The 20,609-nt window shown below is 42.9% G+C and overlaps 1 protein-coding gene across 3 annotated transcripts in view; it reads left to right on the top strand.

Annotated features, from left to right (window-relative positions):
- Positions 1–2,898: 2,898 nt before the first annotated feature.
- Positions 2,899–20,609, top strand: part of LOC115169902 (glycogen debranching enzyme) — a 31,498-nt gene continuing 13,787 nt past the window's right edge. Inside the window, exons 1-20 of one of the 3 annotated variants that reach the window (XM_029726002.1) lie at positions 2,899–3,534; positions 4,232–4,391; positions 6,837–7,047; positions 7,255–7,424; positions 8,008–8,211; positions 9,898–10,079; positions 10,848–10,959; positions 11,569–11,695; positions 11,878–11,980; positions 12,097–12,194; positions 12,460–12,599; positions 13,158–13,345; positions 14,458–14,581; positions 14,998–15,161; positions 15,587–15,688; positions 16,920–17,075; positions 17,389–17,539; positions 17,764–17,888; positions 18,389–18,501; positions 20,101–20,235. In XM_029726002.1, the coding sequence (XP_029581862.1) occupies positions 4,307–4,391; positions 6,837–7,047; positions 7,255–7,424; positions 8,008–8,211; positions 9,898–10,079; positions 10,848–10,959; positions 11,569–11,695; positions 11,878–11,980; positions 12,097–12,194; positions 12,460–12,599; positions 13,158–13,345; positions 14,458–14,581; positions 14,998–15,161; positions 15,587–15,688; positions 16,920–17,075; positions 17,389–17,539; positions 17,764–17,888; positions 18,389–18,501; positions 20,101–20,235 (2,690 nt within the window). In that variant the 5' untranslated portion in view covers positions 2,899–3,534; positions 4,232–4,306. Of the gene's footprint in view, positions 3,535–3,672; positions 3,896–4,231; positions 4,392–6,836; positions 7,048–7,254; positions 7,425–8,007; positions 8,212–9,897; positions 10,080–10,847; positions 10,960–11,568; positions 11,696–11,877; positions 11,981–12,096; positions 12,195–12,459; positions 12,600–13,157; positions 13,346–13,566; positions 13,691–14,457; positions 14,582–14,997; positions 15,162–15,586; positions 15,689–16,919; positions 17,076–17,388; positions 17,540–17,763; positions 17,889–18,388; positions 18,502–20,100; positions 20,236–20,609 lie in introns of those variants that run through there. The other 2 variants (XM_029726004.1, XM_029726001.1) reach the window with 2 other exon arrangements.

The following is a 20,609-nucleotide window of genomic DNA, read 5'->3' on the forward strand; positions in this document are numbered from 1 at the left end:
CATGGGATGTTAGTGTTTTATTATATGGTTTATGTGGGGCTAGGACATTTTTTTCCTATGATTACATACAGTTGATGTCGGAAGTTTACATACACCTTAGCCAAATACATTTTAAACTCAGTTTTTCACAATTCCTGACATTTAATCCAAGTGAAAATTCCCTGTTTTAGGTCAGTTAGGATCACTTTATTTTAAGAATGTGAAATGTCAGAATAATAGTAGAGTGATTTATTTCAGCTTTTATTTCTTTCATCACATTCCCAGTGGGTCAGGAGTTTACATACACTGAATTAGTATTTGGTAGCATTGCCTTTAATTTGTTTAACTTGGGTCAAACGTTTCAGGTAGCCTTCCCCAAGCTTCCCACAAGTTGGGTGAATTTTGGCCCATTCCTTCTGACAGAGCTGGTGTAACTGAGTCAGGTTTGTAGGCCTCCTTGCTCGCACACGCTTTTTCAGTTCTGCCCACAAATTGTCTATGGGATTGAGGTCAGGGCTTTGTGATGGCCACTCCAATACCTTGACTTTGCTGTCCTTAAGCCATTTTGCCACAACTTTGGAAGTATGCTTGGGGTCATTGTCCATTTGGAAGACCCATTTGCGACCAAGCTTTAACTTCCTGAATGATGTCTTGAGATTTTGCTTGAATATATCCACAATTTTCCATCCTCATGAAGCCATCGATTTTGTGAAGTGCACCAGTCCCTCCTGCAGCAAAGCACCCCCACAACATGATGCTGCCACCCCCGTGCTTCACGGTTGGGATAGTGTTCTTCGGCTTGCAAGCCTCCCCTTTTTTCCTCCAAACATAACAATGGTCATTATGGCCAAACAGTTCTATTTTTGTTTCATCAGACCAGAGGACATTTCTCCAAAAAGTACGATCTTTGTCCCCATGTGCAGTTGCAAACCGTAGTCTTTGCAAACCGGCTTTTTTATGGCGGTTTTGGAGCAGTGGCTTCTTCCTTGCTGAGCGGCCTTTCAGGTTATGTCGATATAGGAGTTTTTTTGCTGTGGATATAGATACTTTTGTACCTGTTTCCTCCAGCATCTTCACAAGGTCCTTTGCTGCTGTTCTGGGATTGATTTGCACTTTTTGCACCAAAGTACGTTCATTTCTAGGAGACAGAACGCGTCTCCTTTCTGAGCGGTATGACGGCTGCGTGGTCCCATGGTGTTTATACTTGCGTACTATTGTTTGTACAGATGAAGCGTTTGGAAATTGCTCCCAAGGATGAACCAGACTTGTAGAGGTCTACAATATTTTTTTTCTGAGTGTTTGGCTGATTTATTTTGATTTTCCCATGATGTCAAGCAGAGGTACTGAGTTTGAAGGTAGGCCTTGAAATACATCCACAGGTACACCTCCAATTGACTCAAATTATGTCAATTAGCCTATCAGAAGCTTCTAAATCCATGACATTATTTTGCATTTTCCAAGCTGTTTAAAGGCACAGTCAATTTAGTGTATGTAATCTTCTGGTCCACTGGAATTGTGATACAGTGAATAATAAGTGAAATATTCTGTCTGTAAATTTTTTTTGAAAAATGACTTGTCATGCACAAGGTAGATGTCCTAACCGACTTGCCAAAACTATAGTTTAACAAGACATTTGTGGAGTGGTTGAAAACCTAGTTTTTGAATGACTCCAACCTAAGTGTATGTAAACTTACGACTTCAACTGTACATCTTTATCAGATAATGACACAGGGCTCGTTTGAGTGGTGAGGCTGAAACAACCGACTGGAGACAAAAGTCGAGGAGAGAAGTCGGTGGGAGGTGCAACTGCGACAGGCGAAAGTCAGACACTGATGTGCTTTTCCAACAGCAAGGCTCAGTGCAACATGGCAGTGTTGCAGTTTATTCGAGTTTTTCTTTGTAATGTCGAAAAACTCTTCAACCCCCATATCACACACTGACATACTAAAATATGTGTTCAATGTACAGTCAATGAGACAGCCTCAAATAACATTAATTTGTATGTATCCACTATACATGAATCTCTGCAAAGTTTGTTTCAGTCATGTCTTTGGTTACGTTTTGGTGTCAAACAAAAACACCCTAATGATTGGTTGACAATAGAGCCTCCCACAATTCAGTCAATGGCTGCAGGATGACGTTGATGCAGTTGACATGTAGGTGGAAGTCGGGACAATTTCTATTCCCATAATGCAACACATTTTGAAAGGAGGTGACTGACTTGACAAAAGTGATCCGTTCCAATGTGCCCACAGTCAGATATGAGTCAAATTGGAAATTCTCTTGTGAAATGAGCTGCAGAAAATAATACATATATACCACATGATTAAATAGAAAATACAGTAATGTTAGAGTGGATCACTTTTGTCAATTTTGTGACAATCAGTGGTCAAAGAGTGTTATGTGGATAAAAATTGTCCGACTTGCGCTTACATGAAGACTGCATGAAATTGACAAAAACCATGTGATCAAATGTCATTCAGTTTTGACAGCAGTGGACTGCACATTTCTGCAGTTGCTCTTCACCAACTTCATCCTGCAGCCATCACCTGCATTGTGGGAAGCTGGATTGTCAACCAATCATTAGAGTGTTTTTGTTTGACCCATACGAACGTTACCAAAGACGTTAGCGAAGATTCAATCAGGAACCAAGGGGATATGTACAATTGAACGTAATATTTGAGGCTCTCTCTCTCACCAATTGATACTACAGTATACACCGGTGGAGGCTGCTGAGGGGAGGACGGCTCATAATAATGGCCGGAATGGAGTATCATGGAGTGAATGTAATGGTATCAAACATGGTTTTCATGTGTTTGATACCATTACATTAACTCCATTATACTCCATTCCAGCCATTATTATGAGCTGTCCTGCCCTCAGCAGTCTCCGTTGATATACACACATATATTTTCAGTTTGTGAGTGTGTGATATGGGGGTTGGAGACTTGTTTATTTCGACATTATAAAGAATATTTTTTTATAAACAATGGCAACACTGCCATGTTGCACTGAGCCTTGCTGTTGGAAAACTATCTCCCCGACTTCACACCTTGGATTTCGTCTACAGTCACATCTTCTCAGACTGCTTTCCACCTTACTACTCCATCGAGAACGGTCTTTATAGCGCCTGAACTCTATTGAGTTCTGCAGTGCAGTCATGTATCCTACATGTTACCTAACACACGTCCTCTTCATGTAGAAGCAGCGCAATCCTGTTCGCGGTTTCATCTTGTATCGTTTCTTATTTAATGAATTATATTGCAACATTTGGTGTTTCAGTCGAATGGTGCTCTGTAATAAGACCACATAATGTTGCCAAACAGGTAAGATTTGTATTCCACCTGTCTACAAGAAAGTATGATAATACAGGTTTCTTATATTCGTAAATGGTCGGTAGTCGGGTTAAAGGTTGATGCAAAATTGATACGCCCCCCTGCTCAGATGCCAAGCCTATTCTTCAATACAGGAAAAATACCGATACTTTGTATTTTTGCAAATTACATTAAAGCAACTTTTCACGATGCGTTGAGTATTTAAAGTTGGGTGTAACAGGTGCATAACTTTTTATTTTTGATAGTTTGTAAGCTACGCATAATGCTTCAACATATTTTTGTGTACAGTTTTCGCATCTTGCGGATTCAGGCTTTGTGGTTGTCTGCTTGGTCCTTATACTTTAGTGACTGGCCGACTGAGACTGGACACGGTAGATCGAGTATTTAATAGCCTGGTTGGCCTTTTAAGCGACTGAATTCTGGACCTTATCCAGAATGAGTTATGATTTAAATATGGATACTCATGCGCATCACAATTCAAGTGGGCGTTTGTTGACAGTGCGTGTTGGTGATGCGCGCATTGTGGACGCGAGAAGCCGTGGGATACATGCAGTGAACAACTGAAAAGGATTCAAAATTAGGTCTGCCGAATTTAGTTGATAATGGACCGAATTTAAACTGGACCATTGGCTAGCTACATGGTTTCCAATTCAGGATAAAAGGCTGCCTGCCAATTGCGTCAAGTGACAGATCCACTTATAAGAACTTCACCTTTGTAGTGACTATTATCACATTCCAAATGCATTGATCTTTAAGAACTGGATCCAGTTGTCCAATTTCAACTACACCATTCAGCTGTCACAACGTGTCAACAATATTATGTTAAAAACTGCAATAGGCTGCTAAAATGTAACTATTTTTAGACAGCTGAAATATGTTGTTGATGGCTGGTGACATATTACATTTTTTTTCAACAGGAGGTTCTCGGAAAAAGAAAATCCATATCATCATCCCCTGTACAGTAAAGGACGACTTATATAGGCAAAGTCAAAATGTCCCTCCAGGCAAAACAAGTCAGAGTCCTGGTCCTCAACGATATGGAACAGCTGGGAAGGACACTCTTCCGCCTGGACCAAGGTACCTGGACATTATTTCCCTTTTTATGCATGCCTTAGGCTACCATGGTATTGATTCATTGAGAATAAGAATAACGTGACAGTTAAGGTGGTATTTAAACATGAGACCTATAGAAATATTTGCTAGTGTGCTGTTTCTATAGATAGCCCATTGGGACTGGGGAGTGTGGTTGCAGGCAGACACAGGCATGTCCCTCGCTGTATTGTTGTTTTTGAACATTTTGTTCTTTTGTAGTTTTTTGTGTTGTTCTTGTGAGGTGAAAGTGTTGCCTTTTTAGTTTAATATAGACCAAATTATTGCATGAACTCAGACATCTGTTGGTCATCCAAGATTTCCAGTATACAAATGCATCAACGTTTTCTAGATAACACTCACGTTATACATGATCAGTAATAGCCATTATTCATTTTAATTCAATGATATCTGGTAACATGATACTATTATGAGACAAAGCCAACATAGTTTGCTTCCTTAAGAAGAGATTCTGGTTTAGATGATTTGAATAATCTTGTTCATTGTCTAAATTGTATTCATAAACCACAACTACAGTTGCACAGCAACAACAGGAAATAGTGGAGATCCAGTATCACTCCACTTCTCCAGTTGAGCAACTGCAGTGTTGCAGTCTCAACCATACTTGATAAGGCAGCTGCTGCTGAGCTTATCAGCAGAATCTATTTTCAGAGATCAGACAACTCATTGTTATTCCTATATCTATCAATAACTTATAGTCTAGGGCAGGGATGGGCAACTTTAAAGGGGTGGGGACCACAAAAAATCTGAACTCATCGCGGGAGGGGGCCACAGTGGCTCTCGGGTGTGCGTACCTACCCATATTCATACCCACACATGCAGTCAGAGCCGGACCTAGCCTTTTGGGGGCCCTAAGTGAAGTATTTTGTTGCCACCCCTTGACAGTGGAGAGAACTACTTGAAGTTTTAGAGTTCATTTCTGCAATGTACATAGTTTGCCATGGGACAGAGCGATTTTGAAATGTTCTAACTAATATCATGGAATTCTACTCGTTTTGCCATGGTGGCGGAGAGAAAAATATGCCGCCCATCCCTGGTCTATGGCAACTAGACTTTAAGGGGTGGTTTAGCAGATTAATGACAACAAAGTCAAGGTATCGGAGTGGCCATCACAAAGCCCTGACCTCAATCCCATAGAAAATTTGTGGGCAGAACTGAAAAGGCGTGTGCGAGCAAGAAGGCCTATAAACCTGACTCATTTACACCAGCTCTGTCAGGAGGAATGGGCCAAAATGCACCCAACTTATTGTGGGAAGCCTGTGGAAGGCTATCCGAAACGTTTGACCCAAGTTAATCAATTTAGAGGCAATGCTACCAAATACTAATTGAGTGCACGTAAACTTCTGACCCACTGGGACTTCCAATCATTGTGCTAATATTAGTTAGCAACTTCCTTCAAACTGCACAGGGACAGTTCATCTGACTCTGGGGAAGTACTGTAGATAAATCTTGCAGTATACCTTTAACCCTAACCTTAACCACACTGCTGACCTTATGCCTAATCCTAACCTTAAATTAAGACCAAAAAGAAAATATTTGTTTTCATGAATTTTTACAATATAATCCAATTTGACTTTATGGCTATAGAATTTACTGGAAACCGGTCCACTCCAGTCAAAACCTGTCCACGTGGGAATACAGCGATTCTGCTTCAAGGGACAATCCGCAAATGAAACAATAATAAAAGCGGACTCCCCGCCACTGTTTCGATAAAAGGCTGAGGATTTTTTTTTTACACTCGGTGTACATCATTAATTTATTTATAAGTACAAATATTGATGTAGCAACTGCAGATTGCCCCTTTAAGCTGACCGATAAGCAGACTGCCTGCCTTTCCTGCCTTTGGAACAACGTCTTCCATTGTTAGGCAGAGACAAAACCCTATCGTCATTATATACAACGGGCTCATTTGAGTAGTAAGGTGGAAGCAACAGACTGTAGACGAAAGTCGAGGGGTGAAGTCGGCGAAGGTACATCTGCGACATCCAAATGTCGGACACTGTAGTGGTTTTCCAACAGCATGGCCAAAATCAACATAATAGTGTCAACATATTTTTATTTTCATTTTATTTAAGGGGTGGTTTCCACAGATTAAGCCAAGTACTAGACTGAAAAGCAAGCTCAATGGAGAATTGAAGATTATTTTTTAGTCCGGGACTAGGCAAAATATGTGTCTGGGAAACTGGTCCCAAATTTGTAGCTGGTTCATTAATAGCGATGTGCAAAATCTCCTTTCTCACATTTTTGGAGAATGAGTAGCAAATATTAGTTGAAACGGGTTGTAATCAGTTAGTGGTGCATTCAAAAGCATGGCGAAAGGGGGGACGTAACTTGATCCATGTGCCTTGCAGCATACAATCATAGAAATGTATTGTAAGCTCAGGCCTGTTTGTACTATATGTTTCATCTAAGGCTTTGAGCTCCAGTTCCGTCTGGGCCCTACTCTCCAGGGGAAACATGTGCTTGTGCACACTAACTACCCTGCCCCGGGCAAACACTTTGACCGTCACACCTTCCAGGCCCTGGACTGGCACAACCCCATGGGAAGAGAGGACGACTCTGACAAGTTTTGCACCCTAGACCTACAGATCGCTGGATCATATCAATACTACTTTGGTCACGGGTGAGAGTTAAGCACTATTGTAATAGAGACCAGTATTCATATTGCATTTCTACATGAGCCACAACATCACTGAGCAACTATAGCTTCATGTTGTATGTTCAAGTTGGAATATTGTCCAGATTGTCTTCATATAATAATTTATTGTCCTTATATAATGCTTGATATCACCACTATAAGTAAATATTCTACATGTTTTCACCCCCCCAGCCATGAGGAGAAGTCAGGCGGTGGCTACATAGTGGTGGACCCAGTGCTGCGTGCCGGGGCTGACAACCACCACGTCCATCTGGACTGTATCACCATCCAGACCTACCTGTCCAAATGCCTGGGACACCTGGATGACTGGCCAGCCAGACTGAGGGTGGCCAAGGAGTCTGGTGAGAGAGAATGGTGACGTCTTTATGCCAGCCTGCCTGGCTGTCTAGTCTGTGTAGGGCTTTAATTGTTCCAACCCAGGACTAGAATACCTGATTCAAATGATCAACTAGTCATCAACTAAATTAGATGTACAGTGTTAGATGTGTTATGCCTGCAGTTTTCCTGGATCAAGAGCAAAGAATTGTCTTGTAAGTCCATCATCTCACCAGGAAGTTTGGATCCCATTTAACAGGTTTGACAGAATTTGTTTTAGGTCACCTACGGACACCAGTTTAGTTCATGGTCCCAAGTCAATGTTTACACTACATTTTCACCTTGTCATTTTGCAATATCCCAGGCTTGACCTCACTTGACAATAGAAAGAGGGTTCGTTTAATCATTAACAAGCTGGCTCCAAAACGCATACTGTATGTAGTACTAAAAACCGTACATGCATTAAAGTGAAATGGAAAGCATAGATATCATGCCATGCGAGGATGCCATTCCCTGAGTTTTTCGTATGAAACTTAATCAACTAAGTAAACTGAGAACATTTAGCTCCAATGCTTGGATATTAACAAATGCATTTTGTTTGTTTCACAGGCTATAACATGATCCACTTCACCCCACTCCAGACGCTAGGGATATCCAGGTCCTGCTACTCCCTAGCTGACCAACTAAGCCTGAACCCAGAGTTTTCACCACCGGGAAAGAACTACACCTGGACAGAAGTGGGAGAGTTGGTGCAGAAGCTGAAGAAAGAGTGGAATATGATTTGTATCACTGACGTGGTCTACAATCACACAGGTGTGCGTGTGTAGGTGGGACGTGGGGTGAACGTGTGCCTATGCGAGTGCGTGTCTCCCTCTGTTTGGTTGAAGGATCATTGCAACAGCTGTGTATTAGGTTAGAGATGTTGCGTCGCAGTCAGTAACTGTGAGGCCATACCTAAGCAGTTCCTCTCAAAGTCCAGAGAAAAAGTACCAGCATTGTCAAAGAGCCAGGCAGGTCTCACAGTTCATAGTTTAGCAGTCTTATATCCTTAAATAACCTCTACAACATTTTTAAAGTCCCACTCTAGCCAATGTTTGCATACTGCATGTCTCTTACTGAATGTAGACTAGGGAAAGGTCACTAGGAAAAGGCCACACTCTCTAAAATAATGCCGAGTCATGGTCCTCGAGTCTAGAGCGAGCTTTAAAGATGAGTGGCGTGTTAAAAATACCCTCACTAGATAATTCTGCACCACTTGGTCATGGCTGCTGGTGAACCCAGTCTGTGTGTGTGCAGCCCTGCAGCCAAGCTGTTGCAAAGCAGAATCTATGTGACTAGCATGCTAAGCTAAAAGAGAGAATGCTTTCGCTGACTCAAGCTCCTATTGATTAGATGTGTTTTGAATAGAACCTGCGTCAAAGTGTCTCCTTGCCATTGGTTCAGCCGTGGTTTCTTTTGTCTTCAGTGTTTGAGTGTGGTGTTTGCATGGAGGTAGTTGAGTTGTTTTTCTATTGTCTACTAGTTTCTATTCAGGGCAGTTGTAATCCTTTATGGTTTGCAAGTGTCTGTAATAAGGTTCAGTGTACTGTAGGTAGCCTGCTTCAGAAACCTAGGTACGGCTTGGAGAGGAGGAGGTCTTGAGAGCAGCACTCTATGGCCAAGACCCAGTATTGTGAAAGGTCAGATGGTCAGAGAAACCTTATCTCCATGGCAGCTTAAAGGCCATGTGCTGACTGATGTCCAGAAACCTGCTGAACTCTATGGTCTGTGGTCAGTGCGGCTTACAATGATGTACTAATGGGTCTACGCTGCTGTGATATGATGTAACACTCTGAAATGGTTACCAATGTTAGAGTTCCCCTTTTCTGTCATATGTGCTCATATTATAAACAGGCGCACACTATGGTTAGAATGTGTATTATCTGAGAAATAACCTAGATCAAAAGTGAACATTTTCAGTGTTTACATAAAAACAACATATCTTTCATGCAAAAAACAAAATGTCTCTAGGGTTTATTTGAGTGAAGAGATACCGCTGCTATTTTGGTCATGTGCCCAACGATTATCTGATAGTTCTCAGGGAGTGTCTGCATAGAATCAATGAACCTCCAATCCCCTCTGTAATATTCATTGACAAAGGCCTCAATGTCCTCCATTACATTTACATTTTAGTCATTTAGCAGACGCTCTTATCCAGAGCGATTTACAGTAGTGAATGCATACATTTTATACATTTCATTTCAATTCTTGCATTTTTTTTGTACTGGCCCCCTGTGGGAATCGAACCCACAACCCTGGCGTTGCACACACCATGCTGGCGTTGCACACACCATGCTGGCGTTGCACACACCATGCTGGCGTTGCACACACCATGCTGGCGTTGCACACACCATGCTGGCGTTGCACACACCATGCTCTACCAACTGAGCCACAGGGAAGACATAACTGAGGATTTCAGTGTGGTAACTGTTGCTTTGTGCCCTTTCCCTGCCTGTGCAGCCGCCAACAGCCCGTGGATCAAGGAGCATCCTGAGTGTGGCTACAACCTGGTCAACTCCCCCCACCTGAGGTCAGCCTGGGTCCTGGACCGGGCCATATGGCACATGACCTGCAACATGGCTGATGCTAAGTACGCTGCTATGGGCCTCCCCGCCCAGGTCCAAAACGAGGGGCACCTCAATGTGAGTGTCTGAGGTTTACTTTCTCAGCTAGGATTGTGAAATTCCAACCTTCCCAAAATTCCCATGTTTTTTTTTTTTAATCCCGGTTGGAGGATTCTTGGAAGCAGGAGGGAATCCTCAAACCGGGAACCCTCAAACCGGGAACTTAAAGGCCCAGTGCAGTCAAAAATGAGATATTTCTGTGTTTTATATATATTTCCACACTGAGGTTGGAATAAAATTGTGAAAAAGATGATAATCCCTTTTAGTGTAAGAGCTGTTTGAAGAGACTGCCTTGAATTTCAGCCTGTTTTGGTGAGATGGAGTTTTGGTCACCAGGCAGTACATTTGTCAATAGACCAATAAAAAAGAGTTACAAATCTCTCTACCAATAACATATAGTTTTCAGTTTTCCCCTCTCCACTCAGGCCACTCCCAGACAGTCCTAGCAAAATTCTTACTTGAGAAATTGATATTTTCTAACAAGGTATTTCTTTTTTACCATTTTAATGAAAACAACCACAGTAAGGTGCTTAATTGTTATCCAGAAATTATTTGATATTGAGATAAACATGGCTGCATTGGGACCTTTAAGGAAAGCTTACTTCATTGTTTTACCTTGGCAACAGCACTATAATGGTGGTCTAGAGGTTTTCCTAGTCATGTCGGATGTGGTCAGGAAAAACCACAGGGCCTTATACATAACACCTCGTTCGGTTTGTCTTAATGAAATTGTGAGCTCCTTTTGTGAAGACCTAAACCTTTATTTTTGTGTTTTACCTCTCTAAGGCGATCCGCAATGTTTTGTGGGAGCAAGTGTTCCCCAAGGTCAAGCTGTGGGAATTCTTCCAGGTCAAAATCGAGAGCACTGTGGAGGAGTTCAGGACCCTGCTCACAGAAGGTGAGAGCATTCAACTGAGCACTGTACAGCATTGTTTTTATCTTTCTGTTCATGACATCTGCTGTGTCATTATAATAACTGGTGTGTATTCACAAGGAACCAAAAAGGAAGCAAGCAGGCCAAAATGTGGAGAGACCTACCTAATTACCTGAACTTGTCCAATAAGAAACTTGTTTTTGTTGCAAAATGTTTAATACGGTTTGCTATGGTGTCCACTAATGAGTACACCTTTTATTTATAAACACCTTATGTCAGAGGGTTGTTCAAAAGAGTAACCATCTCTTCTCATGAGCTCCACCTGTCCAGACAGTGACCGTGTATGGATTATCGTGAGAATTAGAGCCAAGTCAGTCAAACAGGCACCTACCTCCACCTCAGTGGGAGTTTGTCCATGTCTGATGCGAAACAAATGACTCCATAAAAAAGAAACATCATATAAAGAAGGAGAAATTGCAAAAGTGTTGTTGATTTATCATTATCCAATGTTCCTTTTTTGGCAGCTATAATTTCTCAGTCAGAGAAATTGTGTTTTGGTATTGAGGATATGCTTGAATGTGTTGGTATTTATGAAGTCATTTATATGTTGTGGTATTATGTGATTGGACTCAGGAGCGAAACCAGACCAGAAGAAGACGGGGGGTAAACAGGGACTTAAGATCATCCAGGACCCCAAGTTCAGACGGTTCGGAAATAAAGTGGACATGGACTCTGCTCTGGAGACCTTTGTGCCTCACAGGTGTGTGTGTGTGTGTGTGTGTGTGTGTGTGTGTGTGTGTGTGTGAGAGAGAGAGTGATCATGATGAACCGATGATCATGACTTAACATCAGTTCATTGAGTAGATTCTCTTGAATGAATCGATCCCCAAATCTAAAGCCAAGTCTCATCCTGCACATTGTCGATTCTTTGTCCCTGTCCAGCCGCAGTCCTCAAGCCATTCTGGAGGCCTGTAACTGGCTGTGGGGGAGATTGGAGGAGATCAATAAAGAGCAGTACCAGCAGATGTTACACCACCAGGAGCAGGTAGGGCACACTCCCGCCACCCCCAGCAGTAGCTCTGGTATGTTCCATATGTGTTTCTGGGTAATGTAGTCCATCCATTTTACAATTCTTTGTTCTGCTTTTTTTTTGCCAAACAGGCTGCTAACTGCATCGTGGGAAATGTAGTTTATGAGCGCCTGGCTGACCATGGGCCCAAGCTGGGCCCCGTCACCAGGAAAGACCCTATTGTTACCAGGTATGCTGTGTGGGCTGACTGTATGTAACAAGGTCTACAGTATTAGGACTGTAATGTCAAAGAAGGAGATTCACTTTATTTCCTGGCATTGAAAAAACGGGGAGTTCCATCCGTGACATCAGCGATTATATCATGCTAAGCTTATTTAAACAGGACTGCCTTCCTTAGAGCTGAAGCAATCATGCCCATCTAAATACAATTTGGATCATTTGTTTACACATGTCATTCTGGATCCAAATAAATAAATGCGTTTGTATGTTGACAGATACTTCACCTTCCCGTTCGAGGAGAAAAGCCTGGAGGATGACCTGCCAATGATGGACCAGCCAGACAAGGCCCGTCACTTCCTGGCTCACAACGGCTGGGTGATGGGAGACGACCCTCTTAGGAACTTTGCTGAGCCTGGTTTGCACTTTTTATTTTACATTCATTTATTCCTGCCCATTGTGCCGGCTGGCGCTTAGGCAGCAACAAAATAATCTTCACTTCTGATGATCTTCGGCTCTTTCTCCACTGTGCCCCAGCTCTGGGGATGTTGGAGCTTCGTCAATTGTTTTAAACTATAATAATTAAAACGTGTGCTTTTATCTAGAACAACTTACAATAAGTGCATTCAGCTAAGGAAGATAAAACTTTACGCTCACTTTTTTCTTCAGGGCAAAGACCAGTGTCTCTCTATGGGTCAATGACACGCAAACAGTGTAGAGATGTGTGATCAAGTCACTCTGGTTAAGAACAACTGCTATCTTACCTAAAACATTTAGCGTAAGTGATATAGATGAATGTAAAGATTCATTTTTAGTTCAGACTTTAGAAACAAAAAGCTGGTAATAGTGATGCTGGTTCTGTGGTAATCTGATCATTCCACAAGGGGGAGCCAGTGAGATGTAAATATAATTCCCAGTGTTACTAAAGGCCAAGTCTGAGAATTTAAAGAAAACAAATGCCTCTCCATCTTTCCAGGCTCCAACGTGTACATCAGGAGAGAGCTGATCTGCTGGGGCGACAGTGTCAAACTTCGCTATGGCAACAAGCCCGAGGACTGTCCCTACCTGTGGGCCCACATGCAGAAGTACACAGAGATCACGGCCAAGCACTTCGCTGGGGTCCGCCTGGACAACTGTCACTCCACCCCTCTACATGTGGCTGAGGTACTGTACACAATTCCATTCAGTCTGAGCCATTGAGTTTGTTATTACACTCCATATAGGCCATACTATCTATGAAACCCATAACGTTACTGTATGGCCAATTAATACGATTCAGGTATCTTCCAAGATAATTGATACAGTTGATGTATGAGTAAAGTTAGTGATAATTCGCTGTAAAGTGACAAAACAATGTCATTAATGAAACCACTCTCCTTCCGTAGCACATGCTGTCTGCAGCCAGGGCGATCAGGCCCAACCTGTATGTAATCGCTGAGCTCTTTACGGGCAGCGAGCTGATTGACAATGTGTTTGTTAACCGCCTGGGGATAACCAGTCTTGTCAGAGGTACCGGACGTTGACATGTAGTAGATACAGCGCTGGAGTGGTGGGGGTTAAATCCCAGGTTACACTTTATTTGACGTATCTGGTGTTTACTAGACATTCAATTGAAAATGTTTATTTAAATTACGTAATAATTGCATTTGGTGTCTTTGAGATTAATTGAAAAACAGATATATTTGTAACATCTGGTACCAGTTTCTTCAAAGCATGTACCAGAAAGTATCATTGGTTACAACATAATTTTTGAGTAAACACCAAATACCATCTTAGGACTGTAAAATAAAGTGTTACCAAAAACATTTTGTTTTGGCATGACTAAATCTAGTCTCTTTTTTTGTCTCTTTCTGTGTGTCTCTCTAATGTCTCCCATTTACAACCCTCATTTCATCATTCCTATACCTCACTTTACATACTATCTTGCTCTCTGCTAAACATTTTTGCATTAAACATATCACCTTTCGTTTACTTCCTGGTCTAAATACCTCATTGACCTTTATCATTGGCGTCCTCCTCACCCATTTATCGGTTCCCTTGTCATATTTCTGTCTCTTTGTTTGGTTTGTGTTTGGTGTTTGGCATGTTTTCTTTTGAATCTTGAAACCCCCATGACCCCTCTTCCATACTAACGTGCTTTCCTGCTTAGCTTTGCCGTATCTCCCTACATTTCGACTTCTTCTCCCTCTCCTTCCTCTACCCCTTCCTTCCCCTCCCTCCACCCTCTCTCTGTGCTTTAACCCACCGTTGACTGACCTGTGGATGTGGACATGTAGTACATGTTGGACGTGGCTCGTGTGTTGAGGCCCAGTCTGTACGTGGTGGCTGAGCTGTTCACGGGCAGCGAGGACCTGGACAATGTCTTTGTGACTAAGCTAGGCATTACCTCGCTCATCAGAGGTAGGATTGCACACCACTAGCTTGGTCCCAGAATGGTTTGTGCCGTCTTGCCAACTCCTATGGTTCTTGTCATTAATGACCATAGGAGTTGGTAAGACACCACAAACAGATCTGAGACCAGGTTAACGCATCACTGCATCTGTGAATGAAACATTGTACCAACGGGCGTTCTCAATTCCTGCATGTTGACACCATTGTGCATGTTGACACCATTGTGCATGTTGACACCATTGTGCATGTTGACACCATTGTGCATGTTGACACCATTGTGCATGTTGACACCATTGTGCATGTTGACACCATTGTGCATGTTGACACCATTGTGCATGTTGACACCATTGTATGTGATTGAAAAGACTACAAGCTAATACGGTGGTGTAACTGTAAACCTCTCCCTCCCTTCCTGCCCCCTCCAGAGGCAATGAGTGCAGGGGACAGTCACGAGGAGGGCAGGCTGGTGTACAGGTACGGAGGGGAGCCCGTCGGGGCCTTCGTCCAGCCCAGCCTCCGCCCCCTGGTGCCCAGCATTGCCCACGCCATGTTCCTGGATGTCACCCACGACAACGAGTGCCCCATCCAGGTACTTTATTCTTAGCCTATCCTTGAGTTCCGCTATTCAGGTACATCACAGTGTTATAGTGGCCATTGCTATTTCATTGCAGTAAATAAAATATCTAGGCACTATTTCAATATGCACAATAGCTGGGATACTACCGCTTAGAGTGAAGCAATTATAATGGGCATGCATTCTAAGTGGTATGCTATTGTGTGCATTGCAGGAAAGTTCTCCTGCAACAAGGTGATCTGTAGGGGCTTCACACTGTTGAGAGCCTGGTTGATTTCAGTATGAACTTTTGGTTTAATTCCAGTACTATATGAAACTCCAGTGAGGCATGTGTGCTGTCTCCATGTTCACTCTCTGGGAACATTTTCCCCTTGTGGAAAAAAAGAGCCAACCACAAACCTCGGTGTGTGTCAATTCCTTTGTTGTTGTCTATGTTCCAGCTCCGCTCTGCGTATGACTCGCTCCCCAGTTCTGCCATCGTCTCAATGGCCTGCTGTTGCTCTGGCAGCACCAGGGGATATGATGAGATGGTTCCTCACCAGGTAACTCTCACACCTTTTCTTGTTCATAACAGTATAATGACTTTTAGACAGATATACAAATATCTTAAATGCATATACACCACTATAGCGTCACAATATCTTAAATCACTTTAAGTATAGAGCCAAGGAGTTTAGAATGATGGTAGCTAGTTACCCCTGGTATCATATGTAGAAGTTTAGGAAAGGAGATTTATAACTGCAACATTTCTCTCCGGCCCATAGCAACATTTATAGAATTGCAGGAAATTATGTTTAAAATGTGCAAAATGTTCTCTATGCCAATAAGAGGGGTGTGAATAGTTGTATTTAAAAAATGTATTTATTTAACTAGGCAAGTCAGTTAAGAACAAATTCTTATTTACAATGATGGCCTAGGAACAGTGGGTTAACTGCCTTGTTCAGGGGCAGAACAACAGATTTTTACCTTGCCAACTCGGGGATTCAATCTTACAACCTTTCGGTTACTAGTCCAACGCTCTAACCACTAGGCTACCTGCCGTGGGGATTTGTTACTATGCCGATAAATGACAATATCCATCCGGACCTTTGCCATCTAGGAAATTTGTGTGACTGGACCTTCTCAAATAGTACTTGAGTACCGCTGCCTGGACTAGACTCTTTAGTGACCGTCTCTCCTGCCTGGACTAGACTCTTTAGTGACCGTCTCTCCTACCTGGACTAGACTCTTTAGTGACCGTCTCTCCTACCTGGACTAGACTCTTTAGTGACCGTCTCTCCTACCTGGACTAGACTCTTTAGTGACCGTCTCTCCTACCTGGACTAGACTCTTTAGTGACCGTCTCTCCTGCCTGGACTAGACTCTTTAGTGACCATCTCTCCTACCTGGACTAGACTCTTTAGTGACCGTCTCTCCTGCCTGGACTAGACTCTTTAGTGACCGTCTCTCCTACCTGGACTAGACTCTTTAGTGACCGTCTCTCCTACCTGGACTAGACTCTTTAGTGACCGTCTCTCCTGCCTGGACTAGACTCTTTAGTGACCGTCTCTCCTACCTGGACTAGACTCTTTAGTGACCGTCTCTCCTGCCTGGACTAGACTCTTTAGTGACCGTCTCTCCTACCTGGACTAGACTCTTTAGTGACCGTCTCTCCTGCCTGGACTAGACTCTTTAGTGACCGTCTCTCCTGCCTGGACTAGACTCTTTAGTGACCGTCTCTCCTGCCTGGACTAGACTCTTTAGTGACCATCTCTCCTACCTGTCTACCTGTAGATCTCAGTGGTCAAGGAGGAGCGTTTCTACCCCAAGTGGAACCCTGAAGCCAAGGCCTCGTCACCCGGGGAGGTCAACCTGAAGACGGGTATTATCGCTGGCAAGCTGGCCCTCAACAAAATGCACCAGGAACTGGCTTCCAAGGGCTTCAACCAGGTGGGTGTGTGGGGGAATGGGTGTTCGTTTGACTGAATCCAAACCAATTCCTTGCCCATATCCATAGGCCTTTGAATGGGTTTTGGCAATATGGTGAATGGTAATTGTAGACTATTAGTAGGCTGGATTAAATAGATATGACATAGCAGTTACTCCTATTTAGTCCTTTGAGATGTGAAGAGGAGTCGATAATAACCAAAGGATCATTTTGGCATTGGCCCTACAGTATTCAGGTCAGTATGTGTGTGAATATGGAAATCTATTTGCCTGATAAGTTGTTTGTAACACTGCTTGTCCCCTGGCCCTCTCCTAGGTGTACGTGGACCAGGTGGACGAGGACATTGTGGCGGTGACGCGTCACTGTCCCAGCACCCACCAGTCTGTGGTGGCCGTGTGTCGCACTGCCTTCCACAACCCCAAACACCACCAGTACAGGACGGAGGTTCCACCCATGTTTATCCCTGGTGTGATGCTTCAATTTTACCATAAACAGAATGGACCATCTATACAATTATACTTGAGTGGCCTATGTCATTCATCTTCAGAACTCTAGAATGTGCTGATAATGGCAGCCATCTTAGTCAGGGATCATTTAAAACCTGTATAATTGGAGAAAAAAGGAGAACACTACTGACCTGGATGCACCTACTATTTTAACACAATCCCCTTCATCTCTCTCCATCTCCAGGTAAAATTGAGGAGGTCATTCTGGAGGCGCGTATCATCGACCGGCAAGCCGGCACCTACAAGAAATGCGAGAAGTACATCAACGGCATGCCGGAGTACACAGTGGAGATTAAGGAGCACATCCAGGTAATCTGACGCTGGGAACGTGGGTAATAATTAGTTGTTTAGGCCTCCTGTCACAATGGGCTTGAGCAGTAAAGATCACCTTGTGACAAATATTTCCTCTCAAACCAAACAAATCCATTTTCAGACTGGGTCTTGAAAAACAAGAAGCTTCAGTGGCATGTGGTTACATTTCACAAGCTGGTATTGTGTCTGTATTCTGTCTGGAATGTTTGTCAGTTTCTATTAAATGCCATTTAGTTTACAGTGTATTTGGAAAATATTCAGCCCCCTTGACTTTTTCCACATTTTGTTACGTTACAGCCTTATTCTAAAATGTATGAAAAATAAAATCCTCCTCAATCTACACACAACATTTAGTTATGGTGTGTATAGACCAGCAAAAGCCGATTCATAATTGTCCTCAACTCTCCTCTCAATCGCCCATTGTGGCCCTTCATACTGTTTTATGTGGTAGTGAAACATTATTCACCCCTGGTCTTCTGTGTCCCCTGTCACCCCAGCTGAAAGATAGTGGCGTTGTAAAACACGCAGGCGTGACGTCTAAGGGCAGCAGTGAGTTTGTCCAGGAGATCATCTTCGAGCGCCTCACCCCTGGCAGCGTCATCGCCTTCAGGTCAGAGGTCATGATGAACAGACCAATATATACACCCATAAAATAGAATTTCACTGTATAGTCTACTGTAACACACACCAATGTGAGTGAGGGATATTCTCTGGCCAGTTTGGCCCCCTATTGTACACTGTTGTTTAGCCCCTATTGTCCACTCACAACTCACAGATAATACTGTTGACTGCACCCCTTCGATAGCTCAGTTAGTAGAGCGGAGGACTGTACGTAAAATAACAGTGGTCCTTAGGTCTCTGGTTCAAATCCGGCTCGAAGGAGGAAACCTTTCCCTCTAGCTTTTGGCTGACTTTTCATGGCAGAAATCCAGGAATCTCTCCAGCCCTGAAGAGCCTGTACAATATGTCTCCTAGCCTGGTCCAAAATTGGTTAGGTTGGGGGATTGTGGACGCCAGGTCATCTGATGCAGCACTCATCACTCTCCTTGGTAAAATAGCCATTACACAGTTTGGAGGTATGTTGGGTCATTGTCCTATGGAAAAACAAATGATAGTCCCACTAAGCCCAAACCAGGTGGGATGGCGTATCACTGCAGAATGCTGTGGTTGCCATGCTGGTTAAGTGTGCCTTGAATTCTAAGTAAATCACAGACCGTGTCACCAGCAAAGCATCCCCACACCATAACACATCGTCCTCCATGCTTCACAGTGGGAAATACACATGCAGAGATCATCCATTCACCCACACAGCATCTCACAAAGACATTGCGGTTGGAACCAAAAATCTCCAATTTGGACTCCAGACCAAAGGACAAATTTCCACCGGTCTAATGTCCATTTCTTGTGTTTGTTGGCCCAAGCAATTCTCTTCTTATTATTGGTGTCCTTTAGTAGTAGTTTCAATGCAGCAATTTGACCATGAAGGCCTGATCACCGCAGTCTCCTCTGAACAGTTGATGTTGAGATGTGTCTGTTACTTGAACTCTGTGAAGCATTTATTTGGGCTGCAATTTCTGTGCCTGGTAACTCTAATGAACTTATCCTCTACAGCAGAGTTAACTCTGGGTCTTCCATTCCTGTGGCGGTCCTCATGAGAGCCAGTATCATCATAGAGCTTGATGGTTTTTGCGACTGCACCTGAAGAAACTTTCAAAGTTCTTTGTGTACCGTATTGACTGGCTTTCATGTCTTAAAGTAATGATGGACTGCCATTTCTCTTCGCTTATTTCAGCTGTTCTTGCCATAGTATGAACTTGGTCTTTTACCAATTAGGGATATCTTATGTATACCCCCCTACCTTGTCACAACACAACTTATTGGCTCAAACACATTAAGAAGGAAAGAAATTCCAAAATTAACTTTTAAGAAGGCACACCTGTTAATTGAAATGCATTCCAGGTGATTACCTCATGAAGCTGGTTGAGAGAATGCCAAGAGTGTGCAAAGTTGTCATCAAGGCAAAGGGTGGCTATTTGAAGAATCTCAAATATAAAATATTTTTTGATTTGTGTAACACTTTTTTGGTTACTACATGATTCCATATGTGTTATTTCATAGTTTTGATGTCTTCACTATTAAAGAAAAACCCTTGAATGAGTAGGTGTTCTAAAACTTTTGACTCTTAGTGTATATGTGTTTCCCTCACCAGGGTGAGTCTGGACCCTAAGGCCCAGGAGCTGGTGGGAGTCATCAGACATCACCTGATCCAATTCAGCCCCAAGTACAAGCCTGGCAGTCTGCCTGACCAGCACACACCAACCATACTGGAGACACCACTGGCACAGTGAGTATACATCACACAAAAACACGCAAATGTACCGTTATACACACACACTGCATTGCAAACACATACAGTGCATTCGGGAAAGTTATCAGGGTCCTTCACATTTTCCACATTTTGTTACATTACAGCCTTATTCTAAAATGGATTAAACCATTTTTTCTACATCAATCTACACACTACCCCATAATGACAGCGAAAACAGAGTAAATATCACATTTACATAAGTATTCAGACCCTTTGCTATGAGACTCGAAATTGAGCTCAGGTGCATCGTGTGTCTGTTGATCATCCTTGATGTTTCTAGAACTTGATTGGCGTCCACCTGTGGTACATTCAATTGATTGGTCATGATTTGAAAAGGCCCACACCTGTCT

Source organism: Salmo trutta, chromosome 31, assembly GCF_901001165.1.
Source record: "Salmo trutta chromosome 31, fSalTru1.1, whole genome shotgun sequence".
Lineage (NCBI taxonomy): Eukaryota > Metazoa > Chordata > Actinopteri > Salmoniformes > Salmonidae > Salmo > Salmo trutta.